Below are 18,082 nucleotides of genomic sequence, written 5' to 3'. Positions count from 1 at the left end.
TTTTTGTTTTACACTTTTTATGCACAGCGGGTGGAATAAATATATTGTTTTTGGAACCGCTTTCTGGTTATTTTTAGCGCTGGGTTCTGTCTGACGCAGGTTCGCTCCTCAATCCGCGTCGACACATAACAGTAGTTCCCGGCCATTCCATAATGGACCCAGCGGCAGAAGCGGTTCCTTTTGTCGAAAAAGTTCAAGAACACTAGGAGAACATACAGGAGCAATTACAGCATCTCGCGAACCAAATTAAACAAACAGACGCCCGTGTTACGGAGCTTGCAGCGCAAGCCGTTCTGCTTTCTGCTGCTCCAGCTGCGGCACTATCGATACCGGTGCCGATAACTCCGTCACCCACAGGTTGGAATGCCGCAGTTTTACGAGGCGTATTTGTAGATGGGTTGGGTGAGTCATTGAAAGACGAGCTGGTAGTCCGTGACGAGCCAAACGAATTAGATGAGCTAATATCATTGGTGATTCGTCTAGATGATCGGATGAAGGAGCGTGGACGCAAGAGAGGACGCCCCTCAGAGCGGGTTTTTTCTTCTCGGGTTTTCCCCGACACAGATCTGGGCCGCCTCTTCTTTGCCCCACTGAGGCTCCTCCGACGGGACCTCTGGCTCCTCCTGTTGACGAGCCCATGCAGCTCGGACGAGCAGAGATTACTGTATTGCCCCGACATGTAAACATCAAGACAAATAATGGTGACGTGTCTCCAAGTGTTCCGGGACAGGCAACATAACACACATAAAAAAAAAAAAATATATAGCACGGGTAAATGTTTTTTTTTTCATAAATAGGGGTTATAATTGTATGAGGAGTCAGAGGCGTATCTGGTGGAGTGACTGTTAGGTGGTTGGAAGTCCGCCTGGGCTCACGTCATTATTAATTCTTTGTGTGTTTTTAGGTATTTTCTGTTTGGGTTGTTGGGTCGTTTTATTTTGTTGTTTTTTATTTCTCTACATCCCTAACCCCAACCTCACTTGCCCCAAGACCGTTTGTCTTGTGGGTGGTGGGGTGGTGCAGGTTGGTCACGCTGAGCATTCTCAGAAGACCTCTGCACCTAGGGGGGGGGGGGTGTTAGAGGCGTTTTTTTTTTGGTTTGGTTAGGGCCCGGTTCCACTCCAGCCTCGGTGAGCCTTTGTACCGTTCGTCATTGGTGTTGCCGGGGTGTGGTGCAGCGGAGACTTACCTCAGTCGGAGGGGTGGGCCGATCTGTTGCCGTTCGCTATTTCGGTAGTTCCACCCCTCCCGAGAGGCTGGGGTATGGTCGAGTTGGGGCACCGGACGTATTTCCGGTTCTCTGCTGCGCCTTGGGGTTGGAGCTGGGTTAGTTTTTTTTCTGTTCCCTTCTCCGGCTTGATATTTTGAGCCGTTCGCCAAAATTGAGCCGCCGAAGGCTCTGGGAGGGACCTGGCGTCTTTCGAGGTGCCGGGGAGGGTAACAGGGTTTTCAGTCGTTTTATATCCCCCCGGGGTTGTTTTTGGTAGTCCTCCGGGGGTTGATGTTTGCTTTTGTTGTGTTTCCTTCCGGGTTCTACCTCCAGGGTTGATGGGACGGTCCTCTGGGGGGGAATTGGCTTGGGGCCAACTGGCCAAGTGTGACCGGGTCTGGGGCTCCGTGGTTGTGGGGAGGGTACCTCCTGGGGTTGATGGTACGGTCCCCTGGGGGGCGCCGTTTTGCTCCATGTATACCTGGGGACCTGTGTGGGATCATGGTTCTGGCTGTTCCTCCTGGAACTGGCGATGAAGGCCTTCTGGGGGGGGTTGGACTCTGTAGGTCATTCTGGGGGGGTTGTTTGTTATTTTCTTTTATGCATTTCTGTTTGTATTGTGTTTGTGGGGCTGTGTTGGGTTTTGGCGTTTGGGAGTTTTTCTTTTCTTCCCGGGGTTTGATGGGACGGTCCCCTGGGGAGGTTTTGGGTGGGTTTTATGTTTTTTTCTGTGTGTTGGAGTGTATTGGGGTATGTTTTGGGGCTTTTGTTGATTCCAGCCGGCCTTCCAGCTGCGGTGCCTGTCCTGCTGTCTGTGGTGGACCTTGGGAGCGTGGTGCTGTCTGCTTCCTGGCGTGGACCCCGGGGGGAGGTGCTGTTCTCGGGCCTGGTCTGTTCGGTCGCCGGGAGGCTTCCCGTTGATGGGGGGGTACTGTTGTGTGTTGGGGGGTGTGGCTGGATGTTTTGGTGTTCTTTTCTTTTCTTTGCTCCTCAGGTGGCATGGAAACTGATTTGTCTGTGGAGAAGGTGCTGGCTGAAGAATCCTCACCCTCATCAACATCATGTGAAGCACCTGTGACTGGTGCTCACATGCAACCTTGGGGACTTTCAGCTGAGGCAGATAATTGGATGGCGTTCTGCTTTTAAGGCATGTGTGATTCAAGCAGAACTGCCGGGAACTCGACCTTGTGATGTTCGTTTGAGAGACGCTGAGGACCGCACCTGGGTTTGACACATCGAGCCCATGAAGCAAGGAAGGGTGAGGACACATGCTGTCAGCACACATTAAAGGTAATTAAGTATTTGACTAATTGTTGATAGTAACTTGGTGTTTTGTTACATAGTATACTTGAATTGTGATGAGAATTGTGCAGCTTGCTTCTCACTGCTGTGGCGTGCAGGATAAGTGATCCTCCACTTGTTGTGAGAAGCTGCTCATTTGCATAAAGATAAAAAGTACAGACCTGAATGTGTTGCTGATAGCGTGTGTCTTTTGAAAGATATTGTTGTAACTGCTGACTTACCTCACATCTTCTTTGCTTCACAGAGAGTCAGTTTGTCGTGTCCACCTGGGGGGTGTTTGTCTGGTGGTAGTGGGTCCAGGAGCGCCGGGCTTTCATCCTTACGGGCGCTGGAGAGCGTGCCAGCCTTCACTCCACCAGAAGGACGCTATTTTTGTTTTTACACTTTTTATGCACAGCGGGTGGAATAAATATATTGTTTTTGGAACCGCTTTCTGGTTATTTTTAGCGCTGGGTTCTGTCTGACGCAGGTTCGCTCCTCAATCCGCGTCGACACATAACACAGCACAGTGCCTTTAATACCTATGGCATGCTCTAATCTCTAATAAAATTTTATGGTCAACAGTATCAAAAGCTGCACTGAGGTCTAACAGAACAAGCACAGAGATGAGTCCACTATCTGAGGCCATAAGAAGATCATTTGTAATCAATCAATCAATTCAATCAATTTTATTTATATAGCACCAAATCACAACAAACAGTCGCCCCAAGGTGCTTTATATTGTAAGGCAATATTTAAGGCAATATGTATACATGTACAAGATGTAAGGCAATTTGTAACCTTCACTAATGCTATTTCTGTACTATGATGAATTCTGAAACCTGACTGAAACTCTTCAAATAGACCATTCCTCTGCAGATGATTAGTTAGCTGTTTTACAACTACCCTTTCAAGAATTTTTGAGAGAAAAGGAAGGTTGGAGATTGGCCTATAATTAGCTAAGATAGCTGGGTCAAGTGATGGCTTTTTAAGTAATGGTTTAATTACTGCCACCTTAAAAACCTGTGGTACATAGCCAACTAATAAAGATAAATTGATCATATTTAAGATCGAAGCATTAATTAATGGTAGGGCTTCCTTGAGCAGCCTGGTAGGAATGGGGTCTAATAGACATGTTGATGGTTTGGAGGAAGTGACTAATGAAAATAACTCAGACAGAACAATCGGAGAGAAAGAGTCTAACCAAATACCAGCATTACTGAAAGCAGCCGAACATAAAGATATGTCTTTGGGATGGTTATGAATAATTTTTTCTCTAATAGTTAAAATTTTATTTGCAAAGAAAGTCATGAAGTCATTACTAGTTAAAGTTAAAGGAATACTCGGCTCAACAGAGCTCTGACTCTTTGTCAGCCTGGCGACAGTGCTGAAAAGAAACCTGGGGTTGTTCTTATTTTCTTCAATTAGTGATGAATAGTAAGATGTCCTAGCTTTACAGAGGGCTTTTTTATAGAGCAAGAGACTCTTTTTCCAGGCTAAATGAAGATCTTCTAAATTAGTGAGATGACATTTCCTCTCCAGCATACGGGTTATCTGCTTTAAGCTGTGAGTTTGTGGGTTATACCATGGAGTCAGGCACTTCTGATGTAAGGCTCTCTTTTTCAGAGGAGCTACAGCATCCAAAATTTGTGCTCAATGAGGATGTAAAGCTATTGACGAGATAATCTATCTCACTCACAGAGTTTAGGTAGCTACTCTGCACTGTGCTGGTATATGGCATTGAAGAACATAAAGAAGGAATCATACGAGGTCTGTCAATAAAGTAACAGTCCTTTTTATTTTTTCAAAACTATATGGATTTCATTCATATGTTTTTACGTTAGACATGCTTGAACCCTCGTGCGCATGCGTGAGTTTTTCCACGCCTGTCGGTGACGTCATTCGCCTGAGAGCACGCCTTGGGAAGGAGTGGTCCCGCCCCCTCGTCGGATTTTCATTGTCTGGAAATGGCGGAATGAAAAGGACTTTTTTTCCATCAGAATTTTTTCAGAAGCTGTTAGAGACTGGCACCTGGAAACCATTCGAAAAATTTATCTGGCTTTTGGTGAAAATTTTACGGGCTTCACAGAGAATAAGGTCTGTTACTACAGCTTTAAGGTCCCCTTTAAGGACGCTCTGCACGCCGCACTCCGAGCTGCGACGATGCGGCACAAGCCACCGGACCATTTCTAAACGGATGGCTCTGTGGATACGAGACCGTCGTGTGCTCTTTCTCTGGTTATCACAAGAGCTGGACATCAGCCATTTTCCGGCAGATTTCACTTTTAACAAGAGATTTTGTCATGGAAAGCCGCGCGGAGGCTTTGCGCGTAAAGACCGATTCGCTTTGGAAGCGAGACAAAGGAACACCTCCGTTTCGGCGTGTCAGAGGACAAGTTTGGACATGTCTATCTCGGCTTTCAATGCTTACTAGTCCAGTAATTATCAGTGAAATTGCGGAGAGCTGGACATGTCCAAACTTGTCCTCTGACACGCCGAAACGGAGGTGTTCCTTTGTCTCGTTGCCAAAGCGAATCAGTCTTTACGAGCGAAGCCTCCACTCCACACTACTGTAATGAAACTTATTCCCCACTGCTGGGTAGTCCATTAAAGTAAATGTAAATGTTATTAAGAAATGATCAGACAAAAAGGGGTTTTCAGGGAATACTGTTAAGTCTTCAATTAAAGTGTGGTTAAAGTGGTGGGTGGGCTCATTTACATTTTGAGCGAAGCCAACTGAGTCTAATAATAGATTAAATGCAGTGTTGAGGCTGTCATTCTCAGCATCTATGTGGATGTTAAAATCACCCACTATAATTACCTTATTTTTTAATTATCTCTCTGAGCTAAGCACTAAGTCAGACAAAAGGTTTGAAAAATCACAAAGAAACTCACAGTAACGACCAGGTGGACGATAGATAATAACAAATAAAACTGGTTTTTGGGACTTCCAATTTGGATGGACAAGACTAAGAGTCAAGCTTTCAAATGAATTAAAGCTCTGTCTGGGTCTTTGATTAATTAACAAGCTGGAGTGGAAGATTGCTGCTAATCCTCATCCTCGACATGTGCTTCGAGCATTCTGACAGTTAGTGTGACGGGGGTGTTGACTCATTTAAACTAAACATTCATCCTGCTGTAACCAGGTTTCTGTTAGGCAGAATAAATCAATATGTTGATCAATTATTATATCATTTACCAACAGGGACTTAGAAGAGAGAGACCTAATGTTTAATAGACCACATTTAACTGTTTTAGTCTGTGGTGCACTTGAAGTTATGCAACAGACAAGGTGTCTTGGTGGCTTCCTTCACTATTCTTCTTCTTGCACAGTCACTACAGACAGATTTAGTAAACAGTACCGTAGGGTAGAGGCCTGCATCAGAATTGAGTCCCGTGGGACCCAGTGCAAATCTTGCGGGTCCTGGGTGGTTAGAACTTTGCTGCAGGTGGGAGTGGGCGTCTAAAAGAAATACACTGCGGGTTTGGAAGTAACAGGATGATTCAGTCACCAAAGGAAAATCGTGTAAACGTATGCGGTGCCCACATGGTGCTTTCAGCTTAAATAGAATGTCTTTAATTTAACAGGAGCAGCGAACAGGAAGAGCACCAGAGCACAAATACATGAACCCTTCTTTAAGAAACAAAACAAACAGCCCCATGAATCTCTTTATTAACAGCCGGAATGACATGTTTTCTCCCGCAGGATGAGAGGAGACACAAAATCAATGCAAGTCTATTACTGTGAAGGCATAAATTCTCAGTGTTTCACAGGGGCGGGTGGGATTGAAAATACACATTGTGGGAATGGGTGGGAGTCTAACACACATGCTGCGGGTGGTAATGGTCCGAATCTGAGCGGGTGCAAGCGGGAGTGGGATGAAGAAACTAGTCCTGTGCAGGGCTCTACCATAATGTTTGAATTTCTTCAGCCCCAGTCACACGGCACTAACAGAGGACACCGAAGCAAAAAAAAAACAAAAACAAAACAAAAAATCTGGACTTACACTGAATTTCTGAGACATCATTTAACTGTCCTACAGCTTTGTTCCTGTAGCTGGTGCTTCGTCAGAATTTTCAAACTGTTGAAAAATGTGAACGAATCCTGACAACAACCTCAATTCAGCCGTATTCTGTTTTGCTTTCTGTCTTGATGGTTCCTCATCGTTCCTGTAGTTCCCGTACCGTCAGCATTCCGTTTGATTGTCATCCAGCTTCGTCCAACCTCCCAAGTCCAGCATCTTGCACGAACATTGATGTTAGCTGAACGGATCAATAACTAAAGCTCCGACAAGCTGAACATGACTCGTCCAAGCAACGTTTTCATACAGAAACAATAGCGGCAAGAACGTTTGATCAACTACTTTAACTATTTACTCACGTTGCAGCTGTCTCTGGCTGCAACATGCATGTGTGCGCACACGTTGTTGTAGTGAAGACAAACCTGCTGTTAAGACAACTAGCTGTGGCAGCTGCAGGTGGCTGTGCACAGCACAGGCTGGCTGCAGAAATGTTCACAGGCTGGCGCTTGGTCTGATACCCACTGTCAAGTCACGTCATCACAAATGTTTCATTTGGATTTTTATTAAAGCGTGAAGGTCGCCGTTCACTTCGTTTTTCTTTTGTTAGTTTTGGTCTTTTATGCACTCTGCACTCGCAGGCTTATCGGTGAATGGAGAAGTGCAGGCTCATTCGTCCACTTTTTCTCGACAGTTTGTGTCTTTGTGACTTATTTTCCATCATTCACCTAACACGTGTGCCATGTGACTGGGCCCTTAAACCTTAATTAGGGACTTGAAAATGTTTGCATCTCCATCCCGACATGTCTAAAGATGTCTGGCTGTAAAAGTGATGATATACATTAAAAATAATCCTTATATGTGTTTTGGCCAATTACCTCTGAATATCGAGTGACTGTGTATATTAAGAATGGTGGCAAATGGTAAATGGACTGCATTCATATAGCGCTTTTCCATCTGCATCAGACGCTCAAAGCGCTTTACAAATGCCTCACATTCACCCCGATGTGAGGGTGCTGCTGTACAAGGCGCTCACTACAAACCAGAGCAACTAGGGTATTTGTGTTAAACCCCTTAAATTAAAGTGACAAGTCTCCACTCTAAGCACATCCTGATGGTTTCATTTTAACTCCATAGTGGTGTCACTGTCCAAATACTTAACAGATCTGCCTGGATATTCTGTTGAATAATGTCTTTTTATATATTCCTTTAATCTTTTTACATTTTCCTCCAATTTCTCTATCCATGACACCTTATATTTTAATAATAATAATAATAATACAATAACAGTATTAACTGCATTCATGCAGCAATTAATATGAATGATTCTCTTTATGTTTGTGGTAAAAAAAATAAATGAATATGATGTTGTGTAATACCAGCCTGGTAAAATATGTGTGTGTGTGCGTGTGTGTGTGTGTGTGTGTTTGTTTGATGATGACCTCCTCAGCTGTGACTGGCTCGGATGAACGGCTTATGGCAGAAATGTGGATCATCTCCGCGTCTGGCTCATTGTCAGTGTAGGCTCCGCCCTCATCCGCTGTGTCCTCCAGGTCAGAGGTCAGTCGGCTGTCCATGCTGAGGTAGTCAGCGGACATGGCGGACAGGTACGACAGGTGTTCCACGTCCTGGCAGTCCAGATCAGTCTCTACTCCCTCCAGCTAGAAGAGACACATGATGGATCTTGGGTGTACAGGAAAGAAGGATGGACAGATGGATAGCACAAGAACAAGACAAGAGAGAAAGACAAACAGAGCCGAGCTGTAGAGCACCACTGGCAGAAAGTACAAAGACCCACAGTGAGCACGCCCAGAGCGCGCAGAGACAGAAGTGTGTGGTTAGAACGTTACAGAACCTCAAATATGCCGCTACACTAACAACACTCAATAGGTGTTTGTTTGTTTTGGCTCCCCTGTGGCTTGGGGTCACCACACCGGTGTCACAGACCGAACAGTCCGCCCCTAAAAACTGGTCCGCCCTGCCTCCACTCTCTTCACCCAAAGCAGTCAAGTGGAATATTGTGATTATTAACCATCAGATGACAAAGTAAAACCTCTCAAATCATTCTAAAGTCAATTTTAAGCAGAAACAAAGGCCATTTTAAGTAGAAAAGAGGTGATATTTGCTGATGCTTTGAAATGACAGACGCACAGTGAACATAACAGCTAGCAGTCCGTGTCGCTACGGTGCTCTGATCGCTTCCTCTGTCTTTTATGATGAAATAATGCTGAATTTATGTGGAAATGATTGTTGTAAAAAAAGCTTCAGATATCTGTCACTGAGACAGATGATGACTGGACTGCAGTTTGACAAAAAAGGAAAGAAAATCCTCACACCAGTAAAGCTCCCAAAATCTTTGACACAAAAAAAGCAACGTTTTGATCTCAGTGCAGATTTTCTTTTCTTTTTTGTCTGCTATTCTTGATTATCCTGCACTTGGCCTAATCAGAATTGGATGTGCGCACAACTACTATTTTTTCTGGAGTGCAGTTTGAAGCAGAAAAGAGGTGATAATCTGTGAAATGTGGCTAATGACACATGCGCAGTGAAGGCAGGGCAGACTGATTTTTGGGCGGGACTGTCCGGTCGGCGACACCGGATTCAGTAGAGATCAGCAGAGGTTTTACACGCCTGATGCCCCTCCTGATGCAACTCTAGTTGTACTCTGATCACGTGTGGCCGCAAAGCAACATTATTAACAAACAAATTTCAGATCAACTTTGAAATATGTATTGAACTGGGGGGAGCATAAATGATAAAAAAAAAAAGATTCCCTGGATGTTGATCAGCATCCAGGGATCAGCTGCATCAGTTGCTTTTTGTTAAACAATATAACAATCTGGTTCTGCTTCCTGGTGTCTGTTTGCTCAACATCTCAAGAAAACATGAACACATGAACGTGAAACTAGGCTGGTGCAGGCTTTGACTTTGTGTCATGGACTTGCTTCTGACGGATTGTTTGTTGCTGTGACGCCACTCTGAACTTCACACGGTTGTATACGCTTCTTTTATTTCTGTTTAGCACTCTTCTGGTTATTAGTTGTATCTACTCTGAACGTTATTTAACAACAGTCCTGTTGTGAATCACTAATAGTTAGCATTCGCTAGCGGTTAGCATTCGCTAGCGGTTAGCTTTCGCTAGCTAGGTCGACCCCTCCCCTCTCCGTTGTTACTTTTTATAGCTGTTTCTTTTCTACCCGTTTAATACTTCTGTTAATTTTTCAGTTGAACTGCTGTGAATTTTAAGTAATTATTTTACTCCAGTGTAAAAACTTAGGAGCGGCCAGCGTTAGCTTGCGTTAGCTATTTCGGACCCCCGTCATCATTTTTTCATTTCATTTTTTTTTTTTAAACACTCCTGTTAGTTAATTAACTGTTTAGTGTATTTTATAGCTGCTGCTTTTTTTTAACCTGTTTAATACTTCTGTTAGTTTTTCAGTGTAACTGCTGTGAATTTTAATAAATTTATTTGCATCTGTGTGAGCCTTAGGCGTGGTTAGCTGATCCATTATTGGTTACCTCGTGTTTGCTTGGCTACATTCTTGAATTTCTTAGTGCACAAAGTACACTACTAATTCCACTTTACTTTTTCTTCTTTGTATTTCGGCTGTTCCCGTTAGGGGTCGCCACAGCAGATCAATCGTTTCCATCTCACCCTGTCCTCTGTATCTTCCTCTGTCACACCAACCACCTGCATGTCCTCTCTCAGCACATCCATGAACCTCCTCTTTGGTCTCCCTCTTCTCCTCCTGCCTGGTGGCTCCATCCTCAGCATCCTTCTCCCTATATACCCTGGGTCCCTCCTCTGCACATGTCCAAACCATCTCAATCTCGCCTCTCTGACTTTGTCTCCAAACCGTCCCACCTGACCTGTCCCTCTGATATGTTCATTCCTAATCTTGTCCATTCTTGTCACTCCCAAAGAGAATCTCAACATCTTCAACTCTGCCCCCTCCAGCTCTGCCTCCTGTCTTTTTGTTAGTGCCACTGTCTCTAAACCATACAACATAGCTGGTCTCACTACTGTTTTGTAAACTTTCCCCTTCACTCTTGCTGATATTCTTCGGTCACAAATCACTCCTGCCACCTTTCTCCAACCACTCCACCCTGCCTGCACTCTCTTCTTCACCTCTCTACCACACTCTCCATTACTTTGAACAGCTGACCCCAAATATTTAAACTCATCTACTTTCACCACTTCTACTCCTTGTAACTGCACTATTCCACTGGGCTCCCTCTCATTCACACACACATGTACTCAGTCTTGCTTCTACTGACTTTCATTCCCCTTCTCTCCAAAGCATATCTCCACTTCACCAGACTAGACTCAACTTGCTCTCTACTCTCACTACAGATCACAATGTCATCTGCAAACATAGTCCATGGGGACTCCTGTCTGATCTCATCTGTCAACCTGTCCATCACCACTGCAAACAAGAAAGGACTCAGAGCTGATCCCTGGTGTAATCCCACCTCCACCTTGAATGAGTGTCATTCCAACTGCGCATCTCACCGCTGTCACACTATTCTTGTACATGTCCTGCACTACCCTAACATACTTCTCTGCCACTCCAGACTTCCTCATACAATGCCACAACTCTTCTCTTGGCACCCTATCATAAGCTTTTTCTAAGTCCACAAACACACAATGTAACTCTTTCTGTCCTTCTCTGTACTTTTCAAACAGTATTCTCAGAGCAAACATTGCATCTGTAGTGCTCTTTCTCGGCCTGAAACCATATTGCTGCTCACAGATCTTCACCTGTTTTCTAAGCCTAGCTTCTACTACTCTTTCCCATAACTTCATGCTGTGGCTGATCAGCTTTATGCCTCTGTAGTTACTGCAGCTCTGCACATCACCCTTGTTCTTGAAAATAGGAACCAGCACACTTCGTCTCCACTCCTCAGGCATCCTCTCACTTTCCAAGATTTTATTAAACAATCTGGTTAGAAACTCTACTGCCATCTCTCCTAGACATTTCCATGCCTCCACTGGAATGTCATCTGGACCAACTGCCTTTCCACTCTTCATCCTCTTCATAGCAGCCCTCACTTCTTCCTTGCTAATCTCTTTTACTTCCTGATTTACTCTCACCACATCATCCAGCCTTTTCTCTCGCTCATTTTCTTTATTCATCAACTCTTCAAAATATTCCCTCCACCTTCTCAGCACACACTCCTCACTTGTCAGCACATTACCATGTGCATCTTTTACCACCCTAACCTGCTGCACATCCTTTCCAGCTCTGTCCCTTTGTCTGGCCAATCGGTACAAGTCCTTTTCTCCTTCCTTACTATTCAACTTCTGGTACAGCTCGCAACATGCCTTTTCCTTTGCTTTTGCCACTTCTCTTCTCGCCTTACGCCGCATCTCCTTGTACTCCTGTCTACTTTCTTCATCTCTCCGACTATCCCAAAACTTTTTTGCCAACCTCTTTCTCCTTATGCTTTCCTGGACCTCTTCATTCCACCACCAAGTCTCCTTGTCTTCTTTCCACTGTCCAGATGTCATACCCAGTACTGCCCTAGCTGTCTCCCTCACCACATCTGCAGTACTTTTCCAGTGGTCCAAAACTGCTTCCCCTCCAACTAGTGCTTCTCTCACCTGCTCGCTAAATTTCACACAACAGTCTTCCTCCTTCAGCTTCCACCATCTGATCCTTTGTTGAGCTCTCACTCTCTTCTTCTTCTTTACCTCTAAAGTCATCCTACAAACAACCATCCTATGCTGTCTAGTGACACTCTCTCCTGCTACTACCTTACAGTCTGTGATTTCTTTTAGCTTGCATCTCCTATAAAGAATGTAGTCCACCTGTGTGCACCTTCCTCCACTCTTATATGTTACCCTGTGCTCCTCCCTTTTCTTAAAGTAGGTATTCACCACAGCCATTTCCATCCTTTTTGCAAAATCAACTACCATCTGTCCTTCCCCATTCCTATCCTTGATACCATATCTACCCATTACTTCCTCATCACCTCTGTTCCCTTCACCAACATGCCCATTGAAGTCTGCTCCTATCACCACTCTTTCATGCTTGGACACACTCTCCACCACCTCATCTAACACACTCCAGAAATCTTCTTTCTCCTTCATCTCACAACCTACCTGTGGGGCATATGCACTGATGATATTCATCATCACCCCTTCAATTTCCAACTTCACACTCATCACCCTGTCAGACACTCGCTTAACCTCCAACACACTTAACATACTCTTCCTTTAAAATGACCCCAACACCATTTCTCTTCCTGTCCTCACCATGGTACAACAACTTGTACCCACTGCCAATGCTCCTGCTCTTACTTCCCTTCCACTTGGTCTCTTGCACACACAATATGTCTACCTTTCTCCTTTCCATCATATCAGCCAGCTCTCTCCCTTTACCAGTCATACTACCAACATTCAAAGTCCCCACTCTCATTTCCACCCTTCTAGTTTTCTTCTTCTCCCGCTGTTCGTGGCAATGTTTTCCTCCTCTTCTTTGTCGTCTTCGCCCAGCAGTAGCCCAATTTCCACCGGCACCCTGTTGGGCAATAGCACTGGTGGCGGACGTTGTTAACCCGGGCCGCGACCGATCCGGTATGGGAGTTCGATTCTGAGTCTGCATAGTTGGGTTGGCTTGTTTTACGCCGGATGCCCTTCCTGACGCAACCCTCCTCATTTATCCGGGCTTGGGACCGGCACTCAGAATGTACTGGCTGCACAACCCCTCCGTAAATTCTGCGTGATGTTGGAAGATAGGGTGGCTCTCTTAGAGAGCCGTGTCCGTAAGTTAGAGCAGCTTCTTAGCGCAGTGGATTTAGATGTTACGGGCACTCCAGATGAGGTTAGTGTTGGGCCAGCTAGCGAGCCCATTAGCATCAGCTTAGAAACGCCGGCTGTGGAGGACGACTTTCGGACTGTGGCTAGGCGGAGGAAGCCCCGTAGGGCTTGGTGCCTGGTTATGGCACCCCGATCACACTCGCCAGTGCGACCTGTGAATCAGTTCTCCCCCTTGGATTTGCCAGATGTGAATTCTCTGAGCCCACAAATGACTTCCACTCCTGTCTCCAGGCCGAAACACCGGACTTTAGTGACAAGGGATTCTATCACCCGCAAAGTCAGGTTACAGACGCCGGCTGACGTTAAATGTATTCCTGGGGCCAGAGCTCCTGACATTGCATCTCATCTTAGGGTGCTGACGCTGCAGAAGGGAAGACAGACGAAGGAACATGACATGAGATAGAGTCACACAGTTATTCATGTTGGCACCAATGAAATCAGGATGAAGCACTCAGAGGTCACAAAAATGGACATAGAGAGAACTTGTGACCTTGCCAGAAAGATGTGTCGGCATCGATTAATAGTCTCTGGTCCCCTCTCCTCCCTGGGTAGTGATGAGGCGTTTAGCATGTTGGGCAATTCCAGCGTTACTCACGTTACATTTAAAACAACAGATGCTTGAATAAAGGTGTCTCCCTCTTTTATGACTGGACTGAACCGGGGTACTGATGAGGCGTTTAGCAGGCTGACATCGTTAAATAGGTGGCTGGCGCAGTTTTGTAGACATCAAGGCTTTAGCTTTATTGATAACTGGCCTTTGTTCTGGGGCCGCCGTGGCTTGCTGATGCCGGATGGCCTCCACCCTACTGGGGAAGGCGCCGCCATCTTATCTGCGAACATAGATAGAGCTCTACAGGGAGGGTAACATTAGGAATCTACAGCAGGCCACGGAGCAGGTGATTAGAGACCCTGCAAGGCTTATGACAAATGTGGGTGTGGAATCCATTAGCTTAGGGAATTTAGTGCAGAAAATCCACTATGGTGATAGTGTAGTTTATTTGCCAGGGAGGGAATTTCAACAAGTTGAGACTGTGGCCTGCTTCCGTAGTCGTGTCCATAAAAATCAGAGGGATATGCTTTCCAAACCTAATACCCATTACTATATTGGATGATGTTGAAACTGAGGATGGTCCAGTGGTTGTTCCAGCAATAGCAAAGACTTTGGGTCTGCTACCTACAACGCGCATGGAATGTCTTAAACCTAAACCTACTTCTAGGCATCTTATATATGCTACTCTGGAACCACCCCTAAACCCAAACAGTTCAACTGTCAACCCCACGGAGGTCCTTAGACTGGGTCTAATTAACATAAGATCACTGTCCTCAAAATCATTGTTGATCAATGATCTAATTATTGATCATCACTTAGATATGATTGGGCTATGTGAAACCTGGCTTAAACCTACAGCTGTCCTCCCCTTAAATGAGGCCTGCCCACCAGCATATACATTTAGTCACGTCCCTCGTGATGCGAAGCAAGGCGGGAGTGTTGCTCTTATTTATAAATCTAGGTTTAGCTTATTAGCTGTTGGGGGTTACAAATATCACTCGTTTGAGCATCTGATTCTCCGCTCTGCTCAGGATATTACACATTGCCAAGGTCAGAAGAATAAAAATCAGCCATATTACTTTGTCACTGTATATAGGCCTCCTGGCCCATATTCTGAATTCTTAGATGAATTTGGTGCATTCATCTCTAACTTGTCAACTAGTTTAGATAACATTCTGATCATTGGTGACTTTAACATTCATATAAATAAGCCTTCTGATCCCCTCTGCAAATCATTTATGGAAATTGTGGATGCATTAGGATTTCGGCAATGCATTCGGGATTTGACGTACATTAGTGGAAATACCCTAGATCTGGTTCTCGCACATGGTATTGCTGTCACGAATATTGACATCATGCCTCTTACATCAGTGGTGTCTGATCACTCACTTATTAAGTTTACAGTTTCGCTGCCGTGTTTAGTGGAACAACAACCTTATATATCATTACGGCAATGCATCAACTCCTCAACTAAGACTCAACTCGAAGCTAGACTGCCTGATGTCTTAGCTTCACATTTGACAAATACCCAGTCAGTAGACAGACTTGTGGATAGTTTAAACTCAGTGCTCAAAACTACACTCAACATGATTGCACCACCTGTGTTAAAACCGCACCACCTGTGTTAAAACCGCACCCCCTCAAATCACAGTCATCTTTGTTCAATGATTATCTGCGTGACCTCAAGCATAAAGCAAGAGGTCTAGAACGGAAATGGCGTCATTCAAAATTAGAAGTATTTCAACTTGCGTGGCGTGATGCTATCTTAGACTATAAGCATGCATTATTGGCTACAAAGCGGACTTACTACTCTGATTTGATCAACAAAAACAAGCATAACTCAAAGTTCTTGTTCGACACGGTGGCAACACTTTTGCATGGACACCACCTGTAGCTCGCTCTCCTTTTACAGCACAAGATTTCCTAGATTACTTTGGGAAGAAAATAGAAGACATCAGGTTAAACATATCCCGGCATGCCTTAATCCAGCCACTACACCCTGCTATTGATGTGGGCGCCACTACTGAGGTATTACCTAGATTTACAGAATTTTACAGTATCTTACTAGGCATGCTGACAAAACTCAATGTCAACAAAAACCACAACCTGTTCATTTGATCCTATACCAACAAAACTGTTTAAGGACCTGTGGCCCACTCTTGGGCCGACTGTGCTGGAAATGATTAATCTTTCTTTAACTTCTGGATCTGTTCCTAAATGTTTCAAATCTGCAGTGATTAAACCATTACTTAAGAAACCTAATCTTGACCCTAGTGTATTGACAAACTATCGGCCGATATCAAATCTATCATTTTTCTCTAAAATTCTGGAAAAAGTGGTGTCACGGCAGCTCGTAGACTATCTTACTGAGAATAATCTCTTTGAGCCACTGCAGTCTGCTTTTAGAAAATATCATTTCACACAGACGGCTCTCACTAAAGTGGTGAATGATCTTCTGCTTACAATGGATTCGGACACCACTACGGTTTTGCTGCTGTTAGATGTCAGTGCTGCATTTGATACAGTGGATCATCATATTCTACTTGATAGGCTGGAAAATCATTTTGGGATTACTGGGAGTGCCCTTGCATCGCTGACGTCATACTTGACCAGTCGTTCTCACTGTGTTTTGTACAGTAACACTACCTCTAACCTTAGTGACATGAAATTTGGGGTTCCACAAGAATCTGTCTTAGGCCCCCTGCTTTTCTCCCTTTATACAGCACCCCTTGGGCACATATTGCGGCATTTTGGGATTACCTTTCACTGCTATGCAGATGATACTCAGTTATACATGCCGATAACTGCTGGTAATCTCGTTCACATAAAATCCCTAGAAGATTGCCTTGCAGCAGTGAGAAGTTGGATGTCTAGAAACTTCCTACTTTTAAACTCTGATAAGACTGAAATGATGGTTCTTGGTCCAGTGAGACATCGGCATCAATTTGACCAGTTAATGCTCAGCCTCGGCTCATGTGTCATACATCACACTGACAAAGTGAGGAACCCTGGGGTAATTTTTGATCCTTCGTTGTCCTTTGGCCTCCACATTAGAAATATTACTAGGACTGCTTTCTTCCACCTGCGAAATATAGCGAAGATTCGTCCCATCCTGTCTATGGCTGATGCTGAGACCCTGATCCATGCATTTATCTCTTCTAGATTGGACTACTACAATGTTGTATTTTCTGGTTTACCGCAGTCGAGCATTAGGGCTCTCCAATTGGTTTAAAATGCTGCAGCCAGACTTTTGACACAAAGCAGAAAGGTCGACCACATTACATCCATTTTGGCATCCCTTCACTGGCTTCCTGTCCCAGTGAGATCAGATTTTAAGGTTCTGCTACTAACCTATAAAATTATTCATGGACTGGCATCTCCCTACCTAGCTGACCTAATTAAACCTTACGTACCGGCCCGGGCTTTATGTTCTCAGGGTGCAGGACTACTTTGTGTCCCCTAAGGTGAATAAGAAGTCTGCGGGTCACAGAGCTTTCTCTTATCGTGCCCCTGTTCTGTGGAATAATCTCCCTGCGTCAATAAAACAGTCAGATTCTGTGGAGACTTTCAAGTCCAGACTTAAGACGCACTTATTTTCCCTTTCATATGGCTAGCATACTGGTACAGTTTTGTTTTACGCTTTTTACTGTTTTAATTAATTTATTAGTAATTGGAGCGGGCCGCGGCCTCAACTTTACCTAAATTCTGGGTCTTTTAGTGAAGTTTAGGGCTAGTGGCCGGCGATCACCTTAGTATTTCTCTGTTTTTCTTGTTGTTTAATGCTGGCAAATTATACAGTTTTTTCTTCTTCTTTTTTTGTTTTTCTGATGCCTGATTGTGTTTTTTCTCTCTGTTTAAGGTGCAGCTCCATCCAGAGATGGGAGTTGTATTCGTGTTGGCGATCCTCCTGTCCTGTGCGCCAATAGCATTTCTTGTATATTCGTCCGTGAATTGTTCTGTGAATTGTTCTGTAATTTATGTTTGTAGCACGGCCCAAGCAGAGGGTCACTCCTTTGAGTCTGGTCTGCTTGAGGTTTCTTCCTCAGAGGGAGTTTTTCCTTACCACTGTTGCTCTGGGGGTTGGTAAGGTTAGACCTAACCTGTGTGAAGCGCTTTGAGGCAACTCTGTTGTGATTTGGCGCTATATAAATGAAAATACATTGAAACTGAATTGAAATGAAGCAGATACAGAGCCAGGA

At 44.6% G+C, this 18,082-nt stretch overlaps 1 protein-coding gene across 3 annotated transcripts in view; it reads right to left on the bottom strand.

Moving 5' to 3' along the window:
- The window catches only part of LOC117511251 (tight junction protein ZO-2-like), a 182,620-nt gene that overhangs the window by 13,985 nt on the left and 150,553 nt on the right, over positions 1-18,082 (bottom strand). For all 3 annotated transcript variants that reach the window (XM_034171256.1, XM_034171257.1, XM_034171255.1), the window contains exon 19: positions 7,953-8,171. In XM_034171256.1, coding sequence (XP_034027147.1) covers positions 7,953-8,171 — 219 coding nt within the window. The remainder of the gene's footprint in view (positions 1-7,952; positions 8,172-18,082) is intronic.

Source organism: Thalassophryne amazonica, chromosome 5, assembly GCF_902500255.1.
Source record: "Thalassophryne amazonica chromosome 5, fThaAma1.1, whole genome shotgun sequence".
Lineage (NCBI taxonomy): Eukaryota > Metazoa > Chordata > Actinopteri > Batrachoidiformes > Batrachoididae > Thalassophryne > Thalassophryne amazonica.
The sequence above is the reverse complement of the archived record's forward strand: the minus strand, read 5'-3'. Positions and strand labels throughout refer to the sequence as shown.